We start from the raw sequence: 26,448 nt of genomic DNA, 5'->3' as shown, positions 1-26,448 counted from the left end.
TTTGTTTTAATCTGTTACAAGCTATGAGAAGTTGTTTTCCTTTAGAGGAAGACACACAGCAGATGCTCCAACGGTGAAGTTCGAGCATCTTCAGAATTGTCTTGAAATTGATAGTGTTTTCATACACAATCTCACAATTTTGTATTTTCCATAATTTAGAACTGAGATACATCTTTAATATATCCTCCCCTCTCAATTGAATGTTAGAAGAAAAGCTTTTTGAATTGAATTATGATAATTAAGGAAGGCCTTCAGCAATGTGGTAGTAAAACCTCAATTATCTAGGACTTAAAACAACAAGAGAAAAAGCATTTTAAGGGCTCACTGCCATCTACTTTAGGGCAGGATTATCTGCCAGTGCAAGATGCCCCATGCTTTATTACGTGCTTTTCATAGGTAGACTCCATCATCTCTTTTCTCCAGTGGTTCAATTGGAATAAAAGCCTAAGGTTGTGATGGGACTTTGTACCTGAAGTTCAGCAGCCACTTATAAGGTGGATGCCATCCCCTCATCAAAGTCAGTAGAATCCTGCTCCGCAAGTGCTGTCACAACAGTGCTACATTACTCATTGCAAAGAGGAGTGGTAGAGGCTGACATTTAATTAGCTATGAATTTAATAACAATGGCTAAAGTTGTTTTAATAAGCACCGTATAGAAATTAAACCTTGTAGCAGCATTGAGTAATTCTGTCCTATCACCATGAATACATTTTAAAAGCTTAGACAGATGGCAGCAGAATGCACCGTGCCCAGTTTCGCACCTTTTCAAAGCGATAACTATGTGCTCATTTTGCAGACTCTGAACTATAACTGATTTCAGTGCAGTGGTACAATAAATCATGACAACAAAGGCAGAAATTTAGTACAGTACAAGGAGAGAGAGAAAAAAATAAAGTATTATACTATTCTGTGTATCTAATGCAGATCATACCATTGGATGCCACGGTTTGTGTTTGATTTTGGAACGTTTTGGATCGAGTTCCGTATTGCCCTGAAAAATGGCTAGCTTGGGGTGATAATTCATTCCATGCCCCGCTCTGTGAAGGGTGAAGGCTCGCCTGGGACTCCGCGGGAGGATTCAGGCGCTGGGCCCAGGCTAAGTCTAAATCTTGGGGCTCCTCCTTCAGTTTTTCTCCTTCTTTGCCAACCCGTTGATAGATTCTTCCAGTGCTGTCATTCAGTAATCTTCTCATCCCTGTAATTTGTTTTTTAATTTCCCGGCTTTCATCTCCTAATGAAAACAGAGCCACAGTTATCACTGTACATTAGCAAAAAAACGGTAATGGGTAGAGATTAGTGATTTTAGATGCCAATAAGAGCTGGAGCACAAAAATAAAGAAAGAAAGATGAAAAAGAAAAGGGATGGTTGAGCGGTCGTTGGTGTGTACCAGGCTGCACTTTAACACAGCGATGCTTGACATCTCATGGTTGAAAGACCCGCTGAACTTGGCTTTCTTGATGCCCTTTCTAAAGCTTCAATGAGTAAGATTATTTTTCTCCAGAAGGAAATAATAATAGCTAGAGCAGTTTGAAATAAACTCTCCTTCTAAGAGACTGATCCTATTCAGGCATCGACATCAGTGGATATTTTCCCATGTAAAGCCTAAAGGATCAGACCTTTTGCATCAGTTTGCTATATGCTGAAAGATAGATCCTACAAATAAAAAAAAAGAAACAACACAAAAAGCACCACACACACAGAGCAACCCTGCATCTGTTGATTTTAATGAACAGGATCAGTTCCTTAGCCCACAGAATTTAATAATACTGGATTATACAGGAATAAATTAAAAAGCAGCTAATACGTGTGTAACTCTATATAACCTAACTGCTGGATGTCTTAAAAATGTAGATTATGAAAACAAAATGAAAATATATACAAGAAAAATGTGACTGTTCCAAATAAATTCAGGGCATTTAAATAATAACAATTACATACTTCAATACTCCTGGCACCATTTAAGTATTAATTTTACATACGAAACTGCTGATTGCACAATGAATATATATGTTTGGGGCAGATAGTAGCTATTTTGCTTGTTAAAGTATACATTACAATTCACTAGTAATAATGAAATGTTCATAGCCCGTTCTGAAATCAGAAGCGTCTATTTTTTTACTGGTAATGGAAAAAATCAAGCAACCTAAGTAAATGGAATAATGAAGATCAAGAAACCGATGAATCAACTTTCCTTTATAGTGTACTTAATGCAGTGATATTTGGAAGCCTCTACTCTATTTACATTCTCACTTTCCAAAATAAATCTATTTTTGGAGAAGTGAGAGTGCAAAGGAAACTTCAGGAAAACCATATAAACAAACAATTCTCCAAAAAAAACCAAGATGCAACGTGCAACTGGTTCAACAAGGTGTGCTGATGCCAGGCACTTGAACACTTTTATCAACTCGACAGCGCTATTGTGTTGCCTAAACTTAGGCGCAGGCTTAGACAGCTGGCTAAGCCAGACAGCTGAGAGAGCAGCAAGCCTCTCCCCAGCACAAACCAAGCTCAAGGTGGCTGGGACAAGCTGCAAGTACCCAGGGATGTGCAGTACCCGAGGAAAAAAGGAGTGTTTGCTCCAGGAGGTGAATAAACAGGAGGGGAGAGGAGCTGCACGATCCGCTCCAGCCTTGGCCTGGCACGGCGGTTCCCTGGGCCGGCGCCAGTTGGCTCCAGCCCACCCTGACCCGGCGAGGACAGTGGGTGGTTTGCAAGAAATCCCCTAGTCCAAACTTAGAAAAAACATTTGCCAACCCCACACGGTGACACTCTACCACCACTTCCACTCCGGCTAGACCAGCGGGAGAAGCTCTTTGCAAGGAAGTTCTGCTCAGTATTTATTTTGCCTGCAGATTTGTGCATGTGGGTGTAATTTAATTAACAAATCACAGCAGCAATTCCTTTAAAATGACTCTTCCTGGCCTCAGCCCAGCCAGGGGTTGACTGTTTGCGGTTCCCAACCTCGAGAGGCCGCAAAGTACCACTGGGCTCCAATTATCGAGATATCCAAACCCGTACACTCAAAGCTGTGTTTCTCCTGTATCTGCCTGCATCCAGGCTCTAAACGCACCCACGACCCCAGAACATGAAGCAATCCCTTACCCTCGTACCATTTAGCATCACATCAGGCACTCAGTTTTACACTGGCAATTCGGATCGGTATTCAATAGCAAAATGTCTCTGAATATCAAAACAAAAGCTTCCCCCCACCTCCTCCTGTCAGGCGTAGCGACTGCATGCTTGTCGGGTGACACACTGTTGGAAAGATTAAATTTCCCTTCCCCAATTACATAAAATATTAATATTAATTGAGTTGATTCAGTCTTGATTCTGGTCCCTTGTTCCTTCATACAGAGGCCTTCCTATGCAGTGACATGAGGATATTTACTTCCAAACAGAAAAATTCTATACTTATGTTACAGTAAACGCTGAACCTGCATCCTACATAAAGTTGTCTTTGCGTTTGAGTAGCTCTCTACTTAAAACCGGGAGATTCACCCTTTGGGAACTTGTTTATTGGAGGAATTTTTTTGGTTGTTTTTTAGGGCAGGACTATTTGGGGTTTATCTTGTTTGTTTTGTTTGGTGGTTTTGGTTTGGTTTTTTTCTTTTACAAACTATGTCTTCTGTTTTGTAAGAAAGCACATGAAAAACATACAGGCATGCAGCTTGACTTAGTCTTCAGTGCAAGTTTACATCCCTCCTCTCCCAACTATGACTTTTTACAGCTTTTAATTTGTAACTGGCCAGTGACAGCAGCGTCCTTCCTGACACCAGTGGAGAGCAGCAGTTGTTACAGCGTCCGAATCTGCAGGAACAGCTACAACTTCTCGCTCCCTGGTTATCTCATTTGGCTATTAGCTCTAGAGCCCAAAGATAAGAGTTTTGTTACTGGCTATTCCACTGCTGATTATTTTCATGCATAATGACCATGTAATTTAAAAATAAAACAAAACAAAAAGGGAGATGAGGCACTGAGAGAAAACCAAACAGCTCAAACTACTCTATGAACAGCCAGCCTTTCTTTTTAAATGCTATATGGTATAATAAAGCACCAAAAAAAGAGCTTATTACATAAAAATCTGCATTACCTATCTGTGAAAAGGCTCCTGAGGTAGATGTTGAGGCCTGAGAGGAGTTGTACATATTTCAGCCTCTCCCTGTACCCTGTACACGTACTGGGGTCCCCAGCTCTCGCAGGGAGATGCTGCAGGTTTTGCCATTTGAGTTCCCCACGTAATCCCTTTGGTTTTATCTGAAACCAATGAATTTACTTGCAAAACACTAAAATACAAAACACTACTTAAAATAGACAAGCATGGCAAACCATAGCCTTATTTAGGAACTTACATGTAAAGATGATAATAATCATAACAGAAATGTATTAACAATTTTTTTTTTTTTTAAATTACTATTGTAGTTGTTTCTAGGATGGCCCCTTATATACAACCTGTTTTTTCCACATGGCCTGACTGTAATCTTATAAAACAAAAATAGGCAAAACAAAGCCCTTTCATAAATACTACTTCAAATATTCATCAAAACTAATTTCCCCAAAATTCATTTCAGTCTTTTTCCTTTCTGTGAGTGTACACGGTATAAAAACCTCCTGCTCTGAAAGCTGTAAAGGTCTAAAAATTTAAAAACGCACAAACGTAAACCAGAACTGTCCTAGGATTAAATAGTATCTACGTGCCAAGTGTGCAGCTGTCTGAAGCAACAGACCTGAAAACAACTCCTGTTAACAAAATATTATTGATAATGCATTCATTCCATTCTTTGCCCCATATGCCTGACCATCTTTTTCACTACTGTGCTGATTAAACTTCATAGAAATACAGCGCACCACCTACAAACAAGTTAACACGCTTTTCCAAATAATTTGTCAAATATTATCACAGTGCTACAAAAAATGATAAAATTATAAGCAACCATACCCATTTGTTAAAATGTTAATTTTATTCCTGTATTAGAGAACTGGTAAACACACCTGTAATTAATATACGTGCTTTAAAGCGTATAAATAAGGAAATAAAGATTGGACAATTGTCTGTGTTTGATGCTTTCTTCCTTACACAAACAAAAAACCATAGTGTCCTCTTGACCGAATATTTTGCAATTAATTTCTTTATTTTAACATTTATCTTTCTTATATGTTTTGGGCAATATTCATGAGTAGTTGGCTTTTTAAATACAGTTTGATTCTCTATGAATTAGTGTCTAAATTTACGTTGTGCTGTGTTTTGGTAGATGAAACTCCTACAGAAACCTTTTGTTACTTGGCTCTGCAAACAGGGCTTTTTCATCCACCAGGTTGCCTGCTGAAGGTACGTTGTATCTCACACTTTTCCACTTTTGTGTCACACGAGGCTGAAATCGGTGGCTGAGCTCAGAAACCATTGGGAGGGTAGGAACAGCAGCGACAGACAGCGAGACAGAACATGTGAGCTGCCAACATGAGCCTGGTTTGTGAGGAAATAAATCTCCAGAGGTGAGAAAAAGTGGAAGTCAAAGCATACGGCTTGAAAGCTCAATAAAAGAAGAATAAATAATTGCTAGGGAGTTATATTATCAAACATATTCAATGCTGGTTTATAAGACACCACTCAAATGCTGCCCTTCCTGGAAGAGGGTCAGCAAAACTCGGCTGCCGCGTTGGAAGGTTTTATAAGGGGTAATTCGGAGCAGCTCAAGGAATCAGGAGGCACATGTGTGCACAGCACATGTCTGCTGAACTCACTGAAACACCTTTTTGAATGTTACGTGGTATTCAAATATTTTCTTAAAGGGTAGTTATCCCAGAAAGGAGCTAAGTATCCCTTCTTAGCAAAAGCTATACCCACATCAAACAGTAACTTTCAAAGCTCAAGATATTTTTGCCACTCTTATCTCGTACCGCAAGTGGTTCTAAACCAGAAAATTATGAAGGTTGGCATGGTGAAGATAGAGGAGCCATGTGCGTGATTCCTTATCAGATCAAAGGTTTCCTAAATCACATGGTGAGTTGTGACTGCTCTGTGGATTATTTGAATGGAGCATCTGTGTGGCTAAACTGATGCGGTAAGCACGCGTTTTTCAAATAAGTGATCTCCGGTTTTCGCTGGCGCATAAGAAACTATATCGAACAAGTAACAGAGGCAACAACACGCTCTGCAAATTAAAAACCTGAACCTCAAGTCAGCAGGGAAAGCAGCGGTCACGGACAATGCCAGACGGTCACACAAGAAACATGAGTTATGAGCCACGGACTTTGACTGCCCTGAGTTAATGCACAGCTGACTTAGGTGAGGCATCTCAGCAGTGCTCTAAAATGTCATTTAAAAGCACTTAACTATCCTCCCATCACCACGCAAAGCACTAAGATTATATCTGCAGGAAAACTGGATCGCCCTAAAATTGGTCTCTGTACTCCCAAACCAAGCATTGGAGTACACGAGTTGATAGCCAACCTTGCCCACGAGACACAGAAAGCTGATAAGCATCACAGAATCACAGAATGGTTGGGGTTGGAAGGGACCTCTGGAGATCATCCAGTCCAACTCACCTGCTAAAGCAGGTTCACCAGAGCAGATCACACAGGAAGGTGTCCAGGTGGGTTTGAATGTCTCCAGAGAAGGAGACTCCACAACCTCTCTGGGCAGCCTGGTCCAGGGCTCTGGCACCTCAAAGTAAAGAAGTTTCTCCTCATATGCAGATGGAACCTCCTGTGCTTCAATCTGTGCCCATTGCCCCTCATCCTATCATTGGGCACCGCTGAAAAGAGTCTGGTCCATCCTCTTGACACCCACCCTTGAGATATTTATAAACATTGATGAGATCCCCTCTCAGCTTCTCTTCTCCAGGCTGGAAAGATCCAGCTCTCTCAGTCTCTTCTCATAAGAAAGATGCTCCAGACACCTCAGCATCTTTGTAGCCTGTCACTGGACTCCCTCCATACTGAGGGGTGACCTTATTAATGTTTACAAGTATATAATGGGTGAGTGTCACGAGGATGGAGCCAGGTTCTTCTCAGTGACAACCAATGGTAGGACAAGGGGTAATGGGTTCAAACTGGAACACAAGAGGTTCCACTTAAATTTGAGAAGAAACTTCTTCTCAGTGTGGGCAACAGAGGCTGGACCAGGCTGCACAGGAGGGTTGTGGAGTCTCCTTCTCTGCAGACATTCAAACTCGCCTGGACACCTTCCTGTGTAACCTCATCTGGGCGTTCCTGCTCCAGCAGGGGGATTGGACTGGATGAGCTTTTGAGGTCCCTTCCAATCCCTGACATTCTGTGATTCTGTCATTCCTTGTTCTTAAAGTGGGGAGCCCAGAACTGGACACACAACTCCAGATGTGGCCTCATCAGGGCAGAGCAGAGCAGGAGGAACAACCTCCCTCGACCTGCTGGTCACACTTCTCCTAATGCACCTCAGGTACTATTGAACTTCTTGGCCACAAGGCCACACTGTTGACTCATGGCCAACCTGTTGCTGACCAGAACTCCCAAGTCCTTTTCTCCAGAGCTGCTTCCCAGCAGGTCCACGCCCACCTCCAGTGGTGCCTGGGGTATTTCCTCCCCACAAATATGAATGTCAGCAAAGCACTTTTCAGCATCAAAACCAGGATCAGGCCCTGGGACCGTCCTGGATTTGGGGTTATTTCTCTGGAAGCTGCATCAGCCCAAGTGTGCGGGCCACAACCACCACAAAATAACTCTTGTAACGAGCTTGGTGAAACAGTTTCAAAACACTCAACAGGAGCAGATCTAGAAACACAAGGTAACACAGTTTCAGGCCACACTGCATCAGCTAAATCACTCAGGAAAGTACAAGAGAGAAAATGTTCAATAAATGTATATGTTAACGGGGTCATAGAATTTTAAAAATTAATAATAGATGTGTAACAACTTTCCCCAGTTCTTGGAAATATCCCAGGTCGAGATCCTGCTTCAGCCCCAAAGGGAATTGCTTTATGAAGTTAGATCATTGGAGAACAAAGATATATAAAAAAACCCCAATGTCATCCTAATTACAGAAGCTACTATTGCAACAATCAATATAAGTCTATTAAAAGTAACAAGTAACCTCACAGACTTGTGTTAAGTCAACTTTTTCTCTGTGAATAAATTGCAAAGGATATAATTTCTGGGACAGAATAAATTCTCGAAATTAGTGAGTAACTTATGCATCGCTCCCCTGCTCCAAGAACACATTATTTATTTTTACCATGACACAGCGAAGTTATTAATCTGCTGCCTTCCATTTCAACAATGTGAAATGCCGTAAAATGCACAGACACCTGCATTACAGTACATTTCAGTTCCACTTTATATCAGTCATAAACATCTCTGTTTTGGACATCTCTTCAAAACAAATGCTCCAAGCACACTGTGCGCGGCATTCGATTTTATGAAACTATAAAAGTTCTTCACCGTTAATTACACAGACAAATGTCTCATCACACATTTGGTTACCAGGATAATATAATTAGTTTTCTACATTAACCTTTCAAACGTAGAGCCTGAATTTCAAGTTGAAAGCATTGTAAAAACACTCAGTCTGGAGGAATATTGTATTTCAGCTTTTTTTTAGTGATGATAATAAAATATTAAGGCTGGGGAAAAAAAAAAATCAAAAAACAACGTGGTGTATGCAAGAGACACTTTTTTATAGACAAGTGAGGTTTAACCAGCGTTGTCCACAAGATCTGGATGTACAGTCCCCTCAAGGTTTTGTCCAAGTCTGGCCTAGAAGTCCTGGGAAAGAAGGTTTATGCTGATAATTGGTAAAAGGTGAAGTCGCGTCTGTCTTAAATCTTGTCCATACTCAAGGTTTAAGCACTTTCACTTTGGGCTGCCTCCTCCTTTTCAGGTCGAGCAGTCTCTCTTGGTATCAGATAACTAAGCCCTTTCCTTCAGAACAAAAGAGATGCCAAACCTCACCTGCAAAACTCCATAGTGATATTTCCCCCCTGAATTTTGCAAACTCCTCTGCTGCATCACACCAGCACCCTTCCTAAGCTTCCCAAGATCCATTCGAAAAGCAGTTGGGCTTCATATTATCACAACCAGAGGTCACGTCCAGTACCATGTTCATTTAATTGTGCTGAAGCTTCCTCCAATTTGCAGCTTTTGTTGACACAAAACCTCATTTTGCCCACCTGTGCTGCTGCAAAAAAATACCATCCAGGTTCAACAGGTCTTTCCAGACATTTGATCCCTAATTCATCTGCATGTTAAACAAACTGGATTCTTCTGATTTACTCATCTACCCTAGAAGCTCCCCTCTTCAACAGTGCACCTCTTCATTTTGAGTTCATTGTTCTCAGCTGCGTAAGCGAAACACAGACACATCCCAGTCCTGATAAAGCTCCACTCGTTCATAAAATGGCATTAACATTTCACCTTTTCTGAAGGTAATAGTTTCGATGATGTATTTCAGCATCCACTCACATACTAAAAGCTGCACCACACTGAGGTTTCAACAGCCGAGCCCATGGATCAGTTAAAACACCTAAATGGGAGAACTTGACTCTAAACCAACAAGTCGAAGTGAACATCCTTCTGGGATGAATTTTAGCATAAAACGGTGAAAAAAGTGAAGCGGTGATTATACCCTGAGACTCCTTATCAGTGGACAGAACACTGAGCTGGGGAATGGGTTGCGATCCTACCATCCCTGAAGCACAACGAAAAATTACTCCATGCAATGCAAAATTTTTTAAAGGAAAGCTAGAATGTCAAATGCCACCCATCCCAGATCCCCAAAGAAAGGTGGGAGCTCTGATTTTAAGTGCTTTCAGTTGAGTTCAGTCCCTCACACTTTTCCTACAGATCAGATCAGTGCCTTCGTCACCAGGAATCTGCACAGAAGTGGACACCAAAGTAACCTTTTGAAAATAAAGTGGAGGATGCTTTGTGAGCTTTGAGTAACATACCGAAGTGAACCAAACCCTCCAAGGGAAAAAAAAATGCATCATCTACAAATCTTGCTTGGTCCTATGTCATTCAGTCTTGTCAAAACCAACACGATTTGAGGAAACCTGAAAGTTGGACAACATGAGGAGACAGCACCTTTTGCTTTCCACAGCAACAGAAGGTGGGCTACCAGGACTGCAGCGCTATGCTTCAGTGCCTGGTAAGGAAGAGCCTTGATATCACTCATATTCTTAAAGGTTACATTCAGACCAGCTCTTGAAATAGGTGAACTTCAGGCACTTAAATGCCAGAGCACATTCAGTCACAATGAAAAGCTGGGCATACTCAAAATCCACCCAAAACCAAACCCAAAGACAATACAGCCAATCCAAAAATCAAAATCAATTGGTCTGACTCAGGCAGAGGTGTCAAAGCACAGACTCCTGCATGTTCTTAGAACCACTCCGGCTTAAGCAAGTAGATGCTCAACTCCTGCCAAAGTTTTATATGACTTAGGGTTGGAAGAGAAAGCATTCAAAGTAAACCTCTGGTGGAGCTCAATTCATCAGGTTTATCAGACTTCACCAAAAGTGCTTACAGAACATGAAATTCAAACACAAAGCACAGCAGCCACCTTTGTTTTTCCCTGAAAATGGGTGTAGGGAAGAAATATTTGCTCAAGATCCTAATGGCGAGAAGCTGAGAAGGGAATTTAACGCAGCTCTCACCCCTGTGTAAATATTACAACCATCAGAAGATTCCACGCTGCCCAAGACGTCCTCCTTTTCTCTCCCATTTGCTGCTGATCTCTAGAAGAGGACGTGGCACTAGGAATTAAGGAGACAAAGGTGGTTTGCGTGCAGATTGACTTCAGGTGCCACTTCATGCACTCGGGACCCACGCTTCTTGCTGCTTCCAGGGGGCAACAGGCACAGACTCCAGAAACCTTAAACCACCCTACAAAAAGGTTTAGTCTCCTGGTGCAGTTCAGCAGAGACAGACACCTTCATATTTCTTGCTGCTTTTTTCAAACCCTAAGAAAGGCGTCCAAGAACTTGCTTTATACGACAAGAATCATTACTGTAGCTCAAAAACATAGCCCTCACTCCTCTGAATTTTGCGCACCAAATTTCTGTCAAGAGGCGTAAGTACCCAGGTGAGGTCCTAAATGCGACAGGAGGGAGGTGGAAGCAGGAAAAGAAGCAGCACTCTGCTGCTGAGGAGTTATATGGGACAAAAAGCACACAAACAAGGAAGATAAAGGTTCACTGATAAACAGTCCCACCATGCTGCAGGATATATCACGCTGCAGACTCTATATTACTTCTCTGCTTTCTTTACACATCTTTAACTGTTGATTTAATTTAATTTTGCCATGGTAAGATTAGCAGGCAGGCTACAGAGGTGAAAGGACATTACATTAAGACAGCGCATTAATCCTCTATCCCACCCAAGGCAGAAGCAAAACCAAACAAATAGCGGCTTCCTGGAAATTGAATTTCTGTTATCCAGATGTCAAAGATGTAATACCCCTATTACACAAACTATTGCCAGTGAAGCATGCCAGCGAATGTGCAATGTAAATGGGGTGAGCACAGAGCTGCAAAACTGCAGAGTCAGCATCTGGCTCTCTGACTGAGTGATAATTAGCACTGTGTGTAGACACTAATAAACATTTATGTCTGAAATTACAACTTTTAGCAGTGTTAATAAAGGATACATTGGCAATTCGTAGGATAAAAGGGTCTTGAAAAGAACGTCATATTAAACAATGGCAGGCGTTTCCTGTGCTTGCACAGAGATTTTTTCCTCCCTAATTGCAAATGGCCACGCTATATTGCTCGGAAATTAATCAACACAAGCACATACCTAAAAAAACTGGTTGTGTTTCTTTGGTCTCCCCATTAACATCATTGCTGCAGTCAGAGATCTTATATATCTCATGATGGTAATCTGGAATGAAAAACGATAAAAAAAATTAGAACTCAAGTGATCTGGAAAAAATGAACACTGAACACATTGCTACGGTTTTACTACATAATTTATCAATATATCTGTAGTTTATTTCATGTACATGAAATTAACCACAGAAAACATGCTCTGTATCAGCACCTCTTAAAAAAACTTTGCTCACACAGGAGACTCAGCTCAAGTATTTCACAGATTTTAAGGAACAGCTACGCCTGCCCTAAATTACGGTGTTCATTTTCACAGCAAATTATCCCACCAGATGCCAATTATCTGGCTTCTTGCTTTACAGATGGAAAGCTGATTTATAATGAAAACTTTACCTTTCCAGAGACTAAGGGGAAACTTTCAAACTTGAACTCAATCAGAACATCAGCAGCGTACGTTAGGGCTGCATCGTTCCGCTGTACTGACTCGTCTTGGTGTCACTGGCCTCTGAATTTTGCAGAAAGGAGGATCAGGGACACCTTAGGATGTTCACCTATAGAAACCAGCATCTGTGATGACTCTAAGAATAAACATTAGCATCTCTTATTCAGAGACATTACGCGATTAAAAAAAAACACAAATAAAAAAATTAACTATTGAATTTCTATTTCAAATAAAAGAATATTTTTTGCAAAGGTTTCTGCTGTAATCCCAGGCAGGTGTTCAGTAAAACCAGAGCTTTGCTTACAAGTGTGTACAGACGGAATAGTAAGTCCAAGATAAAAAAAATGTCTACAGGCAGGTCTCCTGGATGCTATTTCTGACTCTGCTACTGGCACACACTTTGTCCTTCGGCAAATCACTCAAGACTGTACAATATATTCAGTGTCTAGAAACAGCCACCTCCCCACCTAACTCCTTAACGCCCTCCCAGTTCCCAACACTCTCAGCTACTCCCTCCATAAACTGTTTTTTGTGTTTACTCGCCTGACAAAAAGCGGGGTAGAGATTAATTCACGGAAAAGCACTTTGGGGGATTCACTTAAAAGGCAGAACAGAAACAGAGGGTGGCACAAGCTGCTCCTCCTCCCACGAGCAGCACACCTGCACCTCTGACAAAAAAGCCACAGGATCAGAAAGGTCTCCTGGAAGCCAAACTTTTCTTATGTGCTGTTTATTTGTACAGCACGACTGTCTGGAGGGCACAAGAGGAGGAACAACCCAGTAAGTAAACTAGAATCAAGCCTGACACAGCGACGCAAAAGAAAGAAAAGGGACTGGAAAGAAAAGGAGAGGAAAAAAAACCCCACAACAGGGAGTTGGAGAGGTCAGCGATGAGGTGCTACAAGAAGGGTTCATCTGCCTTCCGAGCACACCCAGCAAGTGAAATGGTTAGAGGTGAAGTTTGAGATACAAAGTTGAGGAAGCAAAGGCTTCTTTCACAAGGCTAAAACTATGAGATTTGTGCCAACTGCCTTCCGTGGTCATCAGATGTCCTGTTGAGGAGGGGAGTGATGGAGCGGCTTGGCAGGCACCAGGTGTCCAGCCAAGGTCAACCCACCATACTCTGCGTTTCCATCCTCCCAAGGGTGTCTGAGACCTGCTCGGAGTATGTGGAGACCATAAATTAAATGACTTGCAGACTCACAGTCCTTAGATACATACATTACACGTGGTTTCTTCTCAAGGCACTTCCCTCTCTACATCCAGCTGCTCACAACATTCTTCTGATCTACATTTGCTGCCTTAAAGTCACCACATTTCACCCCCAAGGCAGCTGGCTTTTAATGCAGGAATGCATTTCCTCTTGATTATTGATCATCTCGATAAGGTGCTCTGAAGTTTCTTGGGGGACAGAACAAGCACTGTGTGGGCACACACCACTAACAGATGGTGTGTTACCAACAGATCGACACAGTGCACACGTTTATCTTCACTTCCCTTCTTCTGCCTCAGATGTTACAGTCCAGGCACTGCAAAATCCATATCAACTTCACAACAGTAAACACTAAACTGTGACATTATGGAATGACTTCAAGCAAGAGGCAAAGGCCAATTACAAGAGACAACTATTTATACATAATTATCTTTCTAATCAACTGTGATAGAAGAAGAGCATGCCAGTGCAGACACACATGCAAAATGTGATTTTCATCTCTTCCACTCTCAAAGTACAAAAGATATAATTTTATCTCTAGGATGTGTTTTCAGTGTAGTTTTCTATTTGACTTTCCAGGTCCAAAAAGAGACCCCAGATAAAATAAGAATTACCAATAATGTCCCATCATAACTGAATTTACCTATTAAAACAAGGCTAAATAGATATTGCCTTATTCAGTGAGGCATACCTAAGCCTGTAAGAACGGCAACCTAGAATGTGCAAAACAGTCATCTATTTCTGATAGCACACATATTCTTTCTACAGCTCCATTAGGACAGAAATAAAACTGAGTCCCCAATTTCAGTTTTGCTTTTCCACGTTTCACTTCCACACCCCCCCCAGGCTCCAGCCCAGTCCTGCAATAACTCTGCCTCCAAGCCGTGAGCATGTTCGATATCAAAACCCCACAAACCAAAGCTGTTCTCCACAAAAATCAAACCCCTCGATAGGTTTGCTAATGCATACAGACATGCAACATGTCTCAGACAAGTCTGACAAGTCACTGCCCCTCTAGTTTTTAAACAGGGAGTATATGCAGGGAACCAGCCCCCCCTATGACAATACAGTAATCACTAATTTACTATTCCTACCAAAGGAGTTTATTTCCATCTCTAAATTTCTTCACGTGGGATGTGATTTTGCCAAGCGCCTGCAAAGACATCGCTCTCCAGCCAGCGAGTCGTAACACTCGCATGTGTGTGTCCCCCATTTCCCAAGCGTGACATTACACCCAAGCCGTCACCTGCCTTGAACTTGGCATGCAGGACACACACGGCGTTTCATGGAGATATTCCCGGCCAACACTTGGAAACACAAAAGGAAAAGAGATCTCAAGTCAAATCCACCAGGGCAAAAAGATCTCATCAGCTAGAGAAGGGGTAGAACACACAACAAAATAAATCCCTATGGCTGGGAAATCCACCTGTTAAAATGCCCAGTAGCGCCTGTGTCTTTTTTTCTAATTAAAAAAAGCCCAACAACAAGACTGAAACAGAGAGCTGTGCTTCTTCCCTGACATGAATCCAAATATTTCTCCCCACGATCCCTTTCCAAATATCCTCTTTTCCAAAAGCAAACACACCCCGAACGAACAAGTTACACGCCAGCGGCTCTCCCCTGCCCACGGACAATTAATTAGCTGCGTGGATTTTTAATAAAGCAACCTCTATCCTGCTCTCCTTTGAAATACGCGGATGTACGCAGCCAAGGGGAGGAAAAAAATAAAAACCCACCCAAAACACAATAAATCCACAGGAGTTGAATACTAAGAAGGTCCGTTGCTGCTCAAGTGTCATTATTTTCTGCTCGCTTCCCGATTTTCCTTGTTTCTCCCCCCAACCCAAGGAGGATTTACCACGAAACACGACCCAACTTTATTTTGTGCAAGATCTGCCTGGAAAGAAAAAAATTAATATAACAGGTCCACCTTTCTAAAGGGGGGGGGGGATGTCTGTTTTTGCAACAACATGAAACACACATTAAAAAAAAAAAAGAAGAAAGGGGGGGGATAAAAGAAAAATAAAAGGCGTGCAATGGTTTCGGGGAGTTGAAGCGGAGGATTGCGGAGTTAAATAACAGAGCCGGGGAGGGAGAGGCGGCCGGGGGGAGCGGCAGCCCGGGCGTTTCGTAACCCCCCGATCCCCCCGGGGCAAAACTCGGGGGTGCCCCCGGCCAGGGAACAAAGCCCCCGCCGCCCTTACCTTCGTTGATCAGTTTAAAGCTTTGGGATTTCCTGCTTCTCTTCCTCTGGGTGAACTCCATGGTGCGGGCAGGAAGGAGCGGTGGCAGGACCAAGGTCCGTCTCTTTAATCAGCAAAAAAAACCCAACCAAAACCACGCGGGGGTTGGGGAGACGGCGGTTGAATAAAAAGATCCGGGACAAGTTGGCTCCCCCGTCACCTCCCGCCCTAAAGTTTGAGGGGAAAGCGGGGGATGCCCCGCGGGGGCGATGCCGCCCAGCGCCGCCGCCTTCCCCCCGCGCCGGCTGCGCGGCCGCGGCCCCGGCGGCGAAGGGCGGCCCGCAATGGCTCGCCGCCGGCTCCGGGACCCCGGTGCCACCTGCTGGGGAAGGCGGCGCGAAGCCCGGCGGCGGTTCCGCCAAGCCCCGGCCGTAAGCCGCCACCCCGGGGCCGGCCCGTCTCCACCACGACACGCCGGGGGACGGGGCGGCCGGGCGGCGGTGATGGCGGGGGGGGGGTTGGAGGGAGAGGGGCTGAGAGGGCAGCGCCATTTTGTGTCCCCCCTCCCGCCGCTTCCGCCCCCCGCCGCTCCCCGCACACCCCTCCCGCCCACCTCACGGGCACTCGGCGCTCCCCCTGCCGTGCCCCGCCGCCGACACACGTTCCCCTGCCCGCCCCCCGGGACGCCGCTGCGGCTCCCCGGGCGAGCAGGGGGGGTGCCCGGCCGTGAGGGAGCGGCGGCCTCTCGGCGCGGCCTTGCGCCGCCGCCGGGCGCTGGGGCCGCTCCGCTGCCTGCGGGCCCTGAGGGGCTGAGGGGACGAAACGCTTCGTGTTTGGCGGGAGCGGAGACGCTCCCCGGGCCAAGGTCCGCCGGGGATGGGATTGAACTTGGTGGCGTGGGGAAAGTGAGGCGAAACCCAGGAGCGGGGCTCGGCCGGTGCTAACAGCCGCTTGTGCCGGTGGTTTACAGTAATTACCACCCGCTTGTGCCGTGGACCGAGGCCCGGAGGGGCGCGCTGCGCTGGGGGATGCTGCGCTTCCACCGTATCAGCCAAACGTGGATCGCTTTAGCAAGAGGAAAAGAGTCTCAGTCTTCCAGATGAATGAGATTTTAGCACGTCTGGCAGCCCCTCTCATGGTCCCCTCGGCCGCACAGGTGGCCCAGACACATCTGAAATTAGCGGTGTGATTTATTCACTGCTCCACACCTTCGGCCGGACTTCCAGTTCACTTAACTGCGCTAAATCTGTTCCTGGTGTAGCGTTTTTCTTACTTAGTCAAGAGTGCTTTTGCCTAAATTAGTTTGTGGTGTGTAAGGAGCCATGGCAAGATAATAGTTTCTTACATGGTGTACCTTTTTTATTTCTTTTACAGTCAAGAGTGCTTTTGCCTGTAGAGGAAGGACCCAGGATTTTACAGTTATGACTACAGATAACTGCAAACACAGCTCCCGATCGTCATCTTGTGTTTTAAGCATAGTCAGGCTTTGTTATGACAAGGAGAAGAGTATGTGATACTTGCATACGCCTACTCGAACAGATGCAAATGCAGATTTTTCCCTTGGCCTCGTCAGGATACCCCGGAGAATCCCATTGGCTCCAGTGATATTGACTGACCCTCTTGCATGGAATAAGGAAATAAAATTAGTAAGGGGAAAGCAAATTGAATATTGACCAAGGCAATTTGTATCCTAACTGTGAGCGCAGACAAAGTCAGACCAGAATTCTCTTGTGCAAGGTGCTGTCCAAACAATACACAGACAATATACTCGGTTCTAGAAAAGCAAAATCAGGAAATAGGCTTCATGGTGAAGCAATATCAGAAAAAATGGTGAAGCAATATCAGGAATTAGGCTTAATGGGGAAGCAATATCAGAAAATATGTTTAATGGTAAAATTTATTAGACTCTGGAAAATTAAATTCACGAGGGAGGCTATGGAAACCTCACAGATTGGGTAAGGGTGTAATTTTCTATTAAATTGCTAAGTGGAAAATCCCAGAGGCAATCAATATGCTACTTCTGGAATTTTCCTAAACTTCACTGTAAGACTTTGTGAAAGGAAACTGGGCTAACGTACTATTTAAAATCCTGCATTATATATTTTTGGGAGGATGCTGAAGCAGCAAAGGTAGATGGATGTCATATGCTACTTGCGAAGTTGTGTGGGTCCAATTAATTGCTGGTACAGCGCAGTGAAGCCAAATCTAAAATGCAGCAGCAGTGTGCCTAAATTTTGTGTACAAAAAAAGTATTTTCACTTCTTTTTTTCTTCCCATCCCAAACCAGTTTGCTGATTCCTGTCTGCAAGCTTTATTTACAAGACTTGGACTGTTGCTGAAACTGCTGTGTTTGACTCCCATCCTTCCTGGGACAATAGGAGAATTTTTATAAAGCATAAGGCCTTCATTTACTGTTCAACTCACATGACAGGCTTTATCCTGCATTTACCAAAGGAATGTGCCACAAAAGTAAAAAAAGTATTTTCTGTTTTCCTCTGTTGCTCAATTTTGTGAAACATATTGAAGTATAATTTATGGAAAAATGATGGCAGTGTTTTATCAACTGCTGTCTTTCTCCTTTCAGTTCTTCCTTCTCTGTGTTGGATTTTTTTTTTGCTTAAAGGGGCACTCATGATTCAAAATCACATTTCAGTCTGGATGCTGCACACTGCAGTTTTAAGTAACATTTTATGGGAATTAACACATCCCCTTTATCATTAGTATGTCTCGTTTTGCTTCTTGTGAATTAAAGAGATTCACTCTTTTCTACATGCAGAATGAGCATGATCCTGCAAACACACCTAATTATTGTTATCCAGAGGAGTAAATCTGTGCATTTTCATTTATGAAAGTATTGGCCAGTTTGGATACCTGGGCCCTGATCCTCTTGTCTGCGTAGAAGTGAATTAGAAACTAGGACAAGGTGACTTTAGGTCAAAGTCTTCACACAACATGGAGGAGGATCCCGTAGCTGAAACCCCAAGCTTCCCGTCTTTTGTACCGCTGAAGTTTCTCAGCCACAACTTAGATAAAAACTACTCCAAGAACAAAAAAACTCCCATGTACAGTAAGTCTGTACAGTAAGTCCTGGGGCTGTTCTGGGGAGTTTTGGGGTGGGTTATCCTACATCTGCTCCTTTGTGACTGGCCACCATGGCGTTATTGGAGCTGGAGAAACCCCGAGATGAAAGTCGTCTTTATTCCCTTAGAATGGTGCCTTGTGTCACCCCGGTCGCTGGCTGCGGCAGCCAAGCGACTTGGGATGAAGCGCTTCGGCTCCCAGGCGCAATCAGCTTTTAATTTCATCTTGCATTTCAGTTCCTGTCTCAGTATCAGATTGTTATTATTACATATCAAGAACCCATAGTTCCTTTTGTGTTTTTTTTTTTTTTCTAGTGAAAATATGGAAAATTCAGAGCATTTTTTATATATTCATGCATAGTCACAAAGTATTTCCTCTATCAATCCGTTTATAATATGTTTTTCAAAACACCATTAAATTAGCCAACTAAGTAAGGGCTTTATCTTACAGCATATTCCAGGTCAATATGATTATCCCCGACTATTTCCTAGTTACCACTTTATTATGCCACAAATTACTTCCAAAATATCCCCTCCCCTTTCTATCTGATGGTAATTTTCCCAACAATTTTCTGGTTGCGTAAATGCCTTTTTTCATTTCAGATGCTAGATCATGAGCTAACCAATTAAATATAAATAATCTAGTAACACTTCAGTATTAACAGCAGCAGTGCTCTTCACGTCAGGATGTCCCAAACGTTTTCTTTGCTTCCAGGCTCGCAGTTGTGTCCCGTTAATTACAATATTTTGATTACTATTCAGAAAGGATGGTGTTGGTCAAAGAAGACTGAAGAACTGTAGAGCTGGGGAGAATGATATGGGTGTACTAAGAGCTCCTTCAGCTTTTCAGTTGGAAAAGTTATACTGAAAAAGAGTTTTACAAAGTTGATGATTTGATCTGAGGCTTTAAGTGTAATGTCAAGGAATCCACGCGAGGCCGGGTGAAGTGGGAGAAGCTGCCGACTGTCATATTATTAATGATAACACGGTGATTTTTTCTCGTCTCAGAGCCTGGAAAAGTTCAGTGCGGTGTTAAGAAGCAAGAGAAGGGTGAAGAGGTAAATCAGAGATCAGGAGCTGCGCAGGTGACAGGTTAATAGGTTAGCTCTTTTCGTTAATTATGTGTAATGAATGCTGTTGAGGATTTTATAAATTGTGGTAACGTTTTTCCCTTACAGGCTTCCAGGGATGTTTTTGTGGTCATACAAAATATGTAGGCAGTGCTTTTTCTCAGCTCCCAGCTTGACAGTGGGTCTTGTTGATTCTGTCCTGTCTTGCCACAAACCATCCTTTGCAGGGGGTTTCATGTTGGTGTATCCAAGGATTGGGGCATTTCTGGATGTCTGAAGCTAGGAGTGGAGTTTAACTGCTTTTCTGAGCCCTCTTAACTTCTTATTTCAGTTCCACTGCTTGACACCTTCTTATGCCTCCATCCTAACTCTCTTTTCATTTTGGAACACTATTTTGAAATGGCTTCTTGACCATTCTGCTGCTTGTTAATCTTCCTCATACAAATTTAAAAGGAAAAGCTACAGGACGGACCAATGTTTTCATCTGTTTGCCAGCTCAGGGAGACCAAAACATTCCAGAACTGTTTCAACAATGAAGAATATAACTGAATCTGTGTACAAAGTGTTCTTTGTGTGTGTGGTTACAAACCCTCTGTATATTTCTGTACCGGAATGCAAACCCCATTTTGACTGTAAGGCCAGGCTTTTCCTCCCCTCTGTCATTTTATGTGCAGCTTGGACTAAGACTGCAAGGAAGGGCAGATCAGGCTAAGAATCAAAGTTTGATGCTCATCCATTCTGATGAAATACTTGTAGGATAATTGAATATTAAGATATTCACTCTTCCCTAGGACAAACCAGTTTTTGGATTTGAATTCTGGGAGGAGTGAGTGGAGAGACTGGGGTGTATGAGCAATGGATGTGGTTGGAGGATAAATAAGAAAAGGCCTCAACAATACTTTTCTGAAAGCTAATGTGGAAGAGTAAAAACCAGTCTGCCCACATATGTGCACATCCTGTGCTTCTCTGCAATGTGGAGAAATCACAAGCTCCACAAATTTGGCCCCTGCCTCCCACTTACAACCCAAGATGCTTCGAGGGGACTGAGTGCAATGTGACTGGGGCTTGTTATTTTGCCTCGAACTTTGGGTTGTGTGCTACATAAAGAGTAACAGTGCTTAGAAATCTTAAGTCTGGAGGTGTCTTTACATCATTACCACCTCCATCTGAAAAGATGAAGTGTAAAGCCAGGCTGGCACTCTAGGAAGGGCATGTTTGAGCTTTGGATAATTCAGGAGTGGATGTTAATTGTGGCAGCCCAAGCACAGCTCGGGTAAGCGGTCCCAGTTCTCCTGAATGCTACAGGCATGAACCACAGCAAGCTCAGCTCAGGGTCCAGCAGCCCAATGAAAGCCCTGGTAGGACGAGTTCAAAGATGGTCACGCTCCTAATCACACCAACATTTTTGTGCCATCAGTCGCAGCAGCTGACGGCAGATGTAAGAGTGCAGCCATGGCAAGAGTCGGGAGCTACAGATAGAAAGTGAATGCAGAATCAGCTGCAGAACAATAGCATTTAGCAACGTTCGACAGTTCCTTGAGGCTGCAGGATGAAGCAGCCTAGACAACAGCCATCCTGCTGTAGGTCCTGACTGAGACTGATGTGGGGACATTAGGCTGTGCCTCCCCAGCCCAGCCTTCTCGCCGTTTCCAGCTTGCAATCTGTGTCTCCATTCTGCCGTTTCTCCTGCCACACATTAGTAAATGCACTTGCACTAAAATCGACGGGAGTTTGAAAACTAAAAGTAATGTGCGCTTTGGTATGCTACTAATCCACTTATTTGGATCCTCTTAGTGCTCCTCTGGGCTGCCCTGATCCTCTCTATCAGCCCACCCAGCTGCTCTGATCTGCTCTCTAAACTTCTGCCGTGGCTATATTAGCATCCCTGTCAACTTGCAGGGCTGCTGCCTCGATACCTTCAATCCCCTCTCCCAATAAGAGTCTCTCTACTAAATTATAATCCTTGTAGCTCAGAATACTGATGCAAGCTAAAATAAATTCATGAAAAGTTGCTGCGGCTCCTACTAAGATGTTCTATTTCCCTAAATGTTTTCAAACAGTACTTACATTTCAGGCTGGAGAAATAGCTTAAGACACGTTCATAACCACCTGCCTGCTTTTCAGTTCTAAAAAAACGAAATTTCATTGCAAGATACAATGTGGTTTGGAATCTACTCACACATGCACTTTTTAAAGGCAGATTATGTGAATTTAATATCTGTGTCAGGCTGGAGACTGACAACACTCGAAAATGATGCTTTTATTCCAGAGGAAGACACATGCAGCAGCATTTTCAATAATGTGCCCCTCCATGGATTTACCCTCAGAGATGTGTAGATATCGAAGACTCCATCACCCATTCAATCCTTGACCTCTCTGCTGAGGCAGCTGATGCACCTGAATGGGTATTTTCTCAGAGATGAACACATACTGAAGGGGTCAAAATGACAACACAGAAGTATCATCATTTAACAACAACTTCAAGAGATTTCTTGTCTGGGTTGAATGGAAGCTAATGAACTCAGAAGTGCAAGATGCTCAACCATTTATCTTCCGTATGCTTAAAAATAGAAGAAAAATAGATGTATTTATGAGCTTTTCTACCATCCAATGAGATCTATTTGGCATTGGGAGACGGGGAGCCTGTTATGTTTATTCACTTATAATTTGAATACAGCTAAAATGTCTCAAAAATGATGGTTGTGAAGTATAGACCTTGCTTTGGGGAAGGTTGAGGAGAGAGGCAATTGTATGGATCTTAAACTCAATGCACAGAATTTGAGAAAGCAGTCTGCATTTGCAGGGATTAGTCCTGTTACTTTATCTTTCCCAGAAAGAGTTTGCTGCTTGGATATCTGTATTGCAGGCTGATGCTGGGAGTAAATATGTTCCCCGCTTAACGTGGTTTGCCCTGTACTGCTGAAGTGCTAGAAAGAACATCTACAGAAATATCAACAACATAAAAAAGCATGATCATTTTCCTGCAAGGTGTTTTCAATTCTTTAACAGTCACAAATGGCCACCGCTGTCAAAAAAGCACAGTCTCCCTAGCGACACCTCGGGACTGATTCATTGGGGCTCTGCTGACACAGTGCCATAAGCTGAGTTACCAATGCTGTTTCCTGAAACAACAAAATTTTCCTCCGATACCTCCTGTACCAGCCAGTTTGACAATAAATAGCTGTTCTTAAATGTAAAGCTTTTTAGAAGCAACAATGCATTTTTACACCACCTCAGTTTTACAGATCATAAAGCTGCTGGGATAGGAGTTGACCTAAACATCCTTTAGGCAACCTAAACAATTCACCTAAATATTCCTTGATCAAAACCAGAGGATAGTTATCATTCAAGTAGTTATTTCAAGCATTTTTCTAAAAGCCACACTAGCCTTACTAACCAGTAAAATCCGTATGGATGTCGCTGCTTTCCAAAGTATTTTAACAGTGCGCTACAGTGGTCTATCCTGGCAGACAGGAACTACAGGGGTTGACGTACCACAAGAATTAATCGAGCAATGCTTTAAAAAGGCAAAACAAACCAAATTAAAATGCAACCGCTTCTTTTACCCCTAACAATGCATGGATGTAATACACTTTTGAAGACATATGTTTGTTAGAAATGCTGGGAAGTTTTTTTCTTGCCATTGCCTCACTTGGAGCTTTTCTTGTCTTTTCCAGTGGTTTTTGGACACCCGTGGTAGAGCGCTGCCCCCCACTTCTTCCTTGATCTCTCCTCTGTGCTACTGTTTCTGCAGTTCTGAAAGGTGAATAAGAAATAGCAAGCCTATTGACTGGCTTAAATTCACTAAATGAAGGGGATGGGCACATCCGAAATGAACGAATTGTGAGGAAGTGCAGTTTGCAAACCTTCGCAGAAGTGCTAAGAACCTGCTTAGAACAAATTGTCATGCATGCGGATGTGACAAGCCAGAGATACCTGGAAACAAAGTAAATATGGAGGCAAAGAAAGGGCAACTGGGTGAGTTCATCCCTCCCAAAAAGTTAAGGATTACTTCAATAAATGAAGAAAAGAGCAAGACTGGATGTGGAGCTTCCTTTGCCAGAAGTAGGCATATTTAGTCATTGTGTAAAGGCAATTTTATCAAATGTCTTTTTTGTTATAGTAATTTGAAAAAGAATAAGAGGAACCATGTACTTATCTGAAAAAGGTTTCCAAGAGTGATCTGTGCCCTGCGTTATGTGAAATGAGTTCTTCTGCAATCTCGGTCAGCTGTAAGGCATCGGTTCTGCCTCCTGTGCGTAAGTGAAGGCACTGGCTGAGCTGGGGTTTTCCGCTGGTTTTCTATCAAATAGAAAAGTGAAACTGGATACTTGTAAAGTATTGAATACAACCTGAAAAAAACTAAACATAAACCAAATACAACAACAGAGTGCAGCCATAATCATGCTGATCAGTTTTACACTTTGGCAAATAGATGACATCTGGGTTGTTTTGAGTGAAATGGCATATTTCTGAGCTGCCTTCAATAATCCTCCTGTAAGTTGACAGTTGTCTTGCAGCAGATAAAGCTGAGCAATCGCTTAATCATCAATAAATTTGAATGAAACACCTCGTGTATGTTTTAAGCTTGTATTTCTATTACTTACAAGGCTCTTATGAATGTTCCAAGATTTGGAGTAACTTGTAGACTTCCCTTTTCAGTCTTGATTTTATATGGAAAGTTGTGAAGTGAATTACTTCAAAGTAGCTTTGCGGTTAACTCTGTGGGGTTGTTCCAGAGGTCTGCGGAAACCTGGATCTAGGAAAAACACGGGTAATGCTATTGCTTCCAGACCCCAGCTCAGTTGCAGTGAACTCTCGAGACTCTGCAAGTGGTTTTGGGAAAGCTTAACAGCCTGGCTAGAGCACTGGCAGCAAATATAACATTTATTAATCACATGTGAGACAGAATAGGCAACTATCATGGTATCAAACAAGCAATATTGCCCTGAAAAGCAAAACAGAAGCAGTAGAAAACAGTCAATCTAAGGATTTATAGCCATGATCTAATTGAGTCTAATGAGTGGAGTAACACCATATATAATGATACTTTGAAATACAGCTTGGAAAAGCACCCATTTCACATATTAAAAATATCTTATGCACTGATGCCATCAAAAAGATCATTGATTGGATGAGGGGACAGCACAGGGAAGGAATTGTCCATTTTCATAATGCACTGCTAAGCAGTTTGCACAGTCTATGGGCTCCTTGGAGCAGGGGAGACTTGGAGAAACCCTCCTGTGGTGCACCGGAGCTGTTTCCACAGCGTGGTCCAAGGAGCAGAGCTCAAAGCGTGAGCTGTCATGTGCACCATGAGTTTGTCCAGCAAGAGATGCTCCAGATCTGCTCCCTACAACCAAGTAGCCTGTGTGAATGGAAACAAAGGACGAGAGATCCATCATGAAGCAGGCAGGGTCTGTAACGAATTTCCAGCATTGATATACCCTGGGGAAGATGTTGCGAGGAGCAGAGAAGCTTTGAACAGAGTCCAGCTGAGACCTAACCCAACCATCTCGACAATTCATGTCCTTCAGAAAATGTTGCCCTGAGCCCAAGGCAAAGAGGAGTCAAACAGATTTGCCATCCTGGAAATCAGAGAGCAAGCCAGAGTGGATCTCCTCATGAGTCATCAGTGCAAGAAAAAGAATATACGACAACTTACTATACATCAGAAGATTTTCTAATCTCTTCAAAAAGAGAAATATCGAGAAGATGGATGACACCAAATATTTTTTCCCCTTTCGTTCTTCAAGGAGATACTAGTGAATGCCCTCAGAACAACAGAGCCAACATATAGACATATTTGCATGCATACAGCAACTCTTTTGAGAGGGCTTGTACTTTGTAGATTGACATGTCTCTTCTACAGGACAACTCTCTTGGTCACAGCAGGGATTTACATTACAGGGTGATTTGATTTGGAGGGAAGAAGAGCACAGAACCAGGAGCACTGAAGAAGAGCACCCAATCAGTCGTGGAAGGTTGTGTCATCGTTAGAGAGCTTTTAGAGATCATTTAGAGGTCCAGCATTAATTTCAAACCTATGTTTTACCAACATGTAGTGTTCAGCTTTCTTTGTCCATTATACCCCTCCCTGACACTTCATTGGTTTGTTTTGATTTTTATAAACCACGAGAATTTTGGTCTAGGGTGTCACCTCACAGTAACTGCATCATTCTTGTGAATACTGTGTGTGAGTGGCTTTCCTCCTTTGTTTTGTAACCTCTCTAACTGAGATATAATGTCAAACCGGAGCAGGAAGTGAAGCAAGGTCTAAGGTTATGTCTACACTACAGTTAATCGAGGGGGGCAGCTGGCACTCAGACACAAACATCTGGATTCATTTGCCATAAAGTCCACTACAGAATGTTCCCACAGCCTCACAATTTGTGACCTTAGCCAAATGTGGGCACATCCCCCCAGGCCTCTCTACTGAGACCTTCTTGGATCCTTTCGCTGTCAGTTGTGAAATAATTTCCTTCTAGAAGAACTGAAAAAAAGTGTAGGAGGACTGTTCATGCTTCCTTGTTGCAAAGCAATTGTGTTCGAGCCTGAGGTAAAGCAGGGCATGATTTCTAAATATTTCTAGATCCCTCCAGCCTGGGTTTAAACAATACCTGTAAAACAACGGGCTATATTCTGCAAGAAAGAACACACGACT

General features: G+C 43.1%; 1 protein-coding gene and 1 long non-coding RNA gene across 6 annotated transcripts in view; one reads left to right on the top strand and one right to left on the bottom strand.

Annotated features, from left to right (window-relative positions):
• Positions 1-16,354, bottom strand: part of BEND7 (BEN domain containing 7) — a 49,600-nt gene extending 33,246 nt beyond the window's left edge. The window contains exons 1-4 of one of the 5 annotated variants that reach the window (XM_065862678.2): positions 16,248-16,354; positions 15,656-15,758; positions 11,768-11,851; positions 932-1,231 (exon numbers count right to left, since the gene is read on the bottom strand). In XM_065862678.2, the coding sequence (XP_065718750.1) occupies positions 932-1,231; positions 11,768-11,851; positions 15,656-15,716 (445 nt within the window). In that variant the 5' untranslated portion in view covers positions 15,717-15,758; positions 16,248-16,354. Of the gene's footprint in view, positions 1-931; positions 1,232-11,767; positions 11,852-15,187; positions 15,349-15,655; positions 15,984-16,247 lie in introns of those variants that run through there. The other 4 variants (XM_071803515.1, XM_071803513.1, XM_065862680.2 and 1 more) reach the window with 4 other exon arrangements.
• On the top strand, positions 16,251-24,312 carry LOC139826941 (uncharacterized). The gene is made up of 3 exons (XR_011737091.1): positions 16,251-18,701; positions 19,723-19,814; positions 23,462-24,312. It is a non-coding gene; the product is annotated as an uncharacterized lncRNA (long non-coding RNA).
• Positions 24,313-26,448: the final 2,136 nt, after the last annotated feature.

The sequence above is a fragment of the Patagioenas fasciata genome, chromosome 1, assembly GCF_037038585.1.
Source record: "Patagioenas fasciata isolate bPatFas1 chromosome 1, bPatFas1.hap1, whole genome shotgun sequence".
In the NCBI taxonomy this organism is placed as follows: Eukaryota; Metazoa; Chordata; class Aves; order Columbiformes; family Columbidae; genus Patagioenas; species Patagioenas fasciata.
This window is presented reverse-complemented; position numbering and strand designations above follow the sequence as displayed.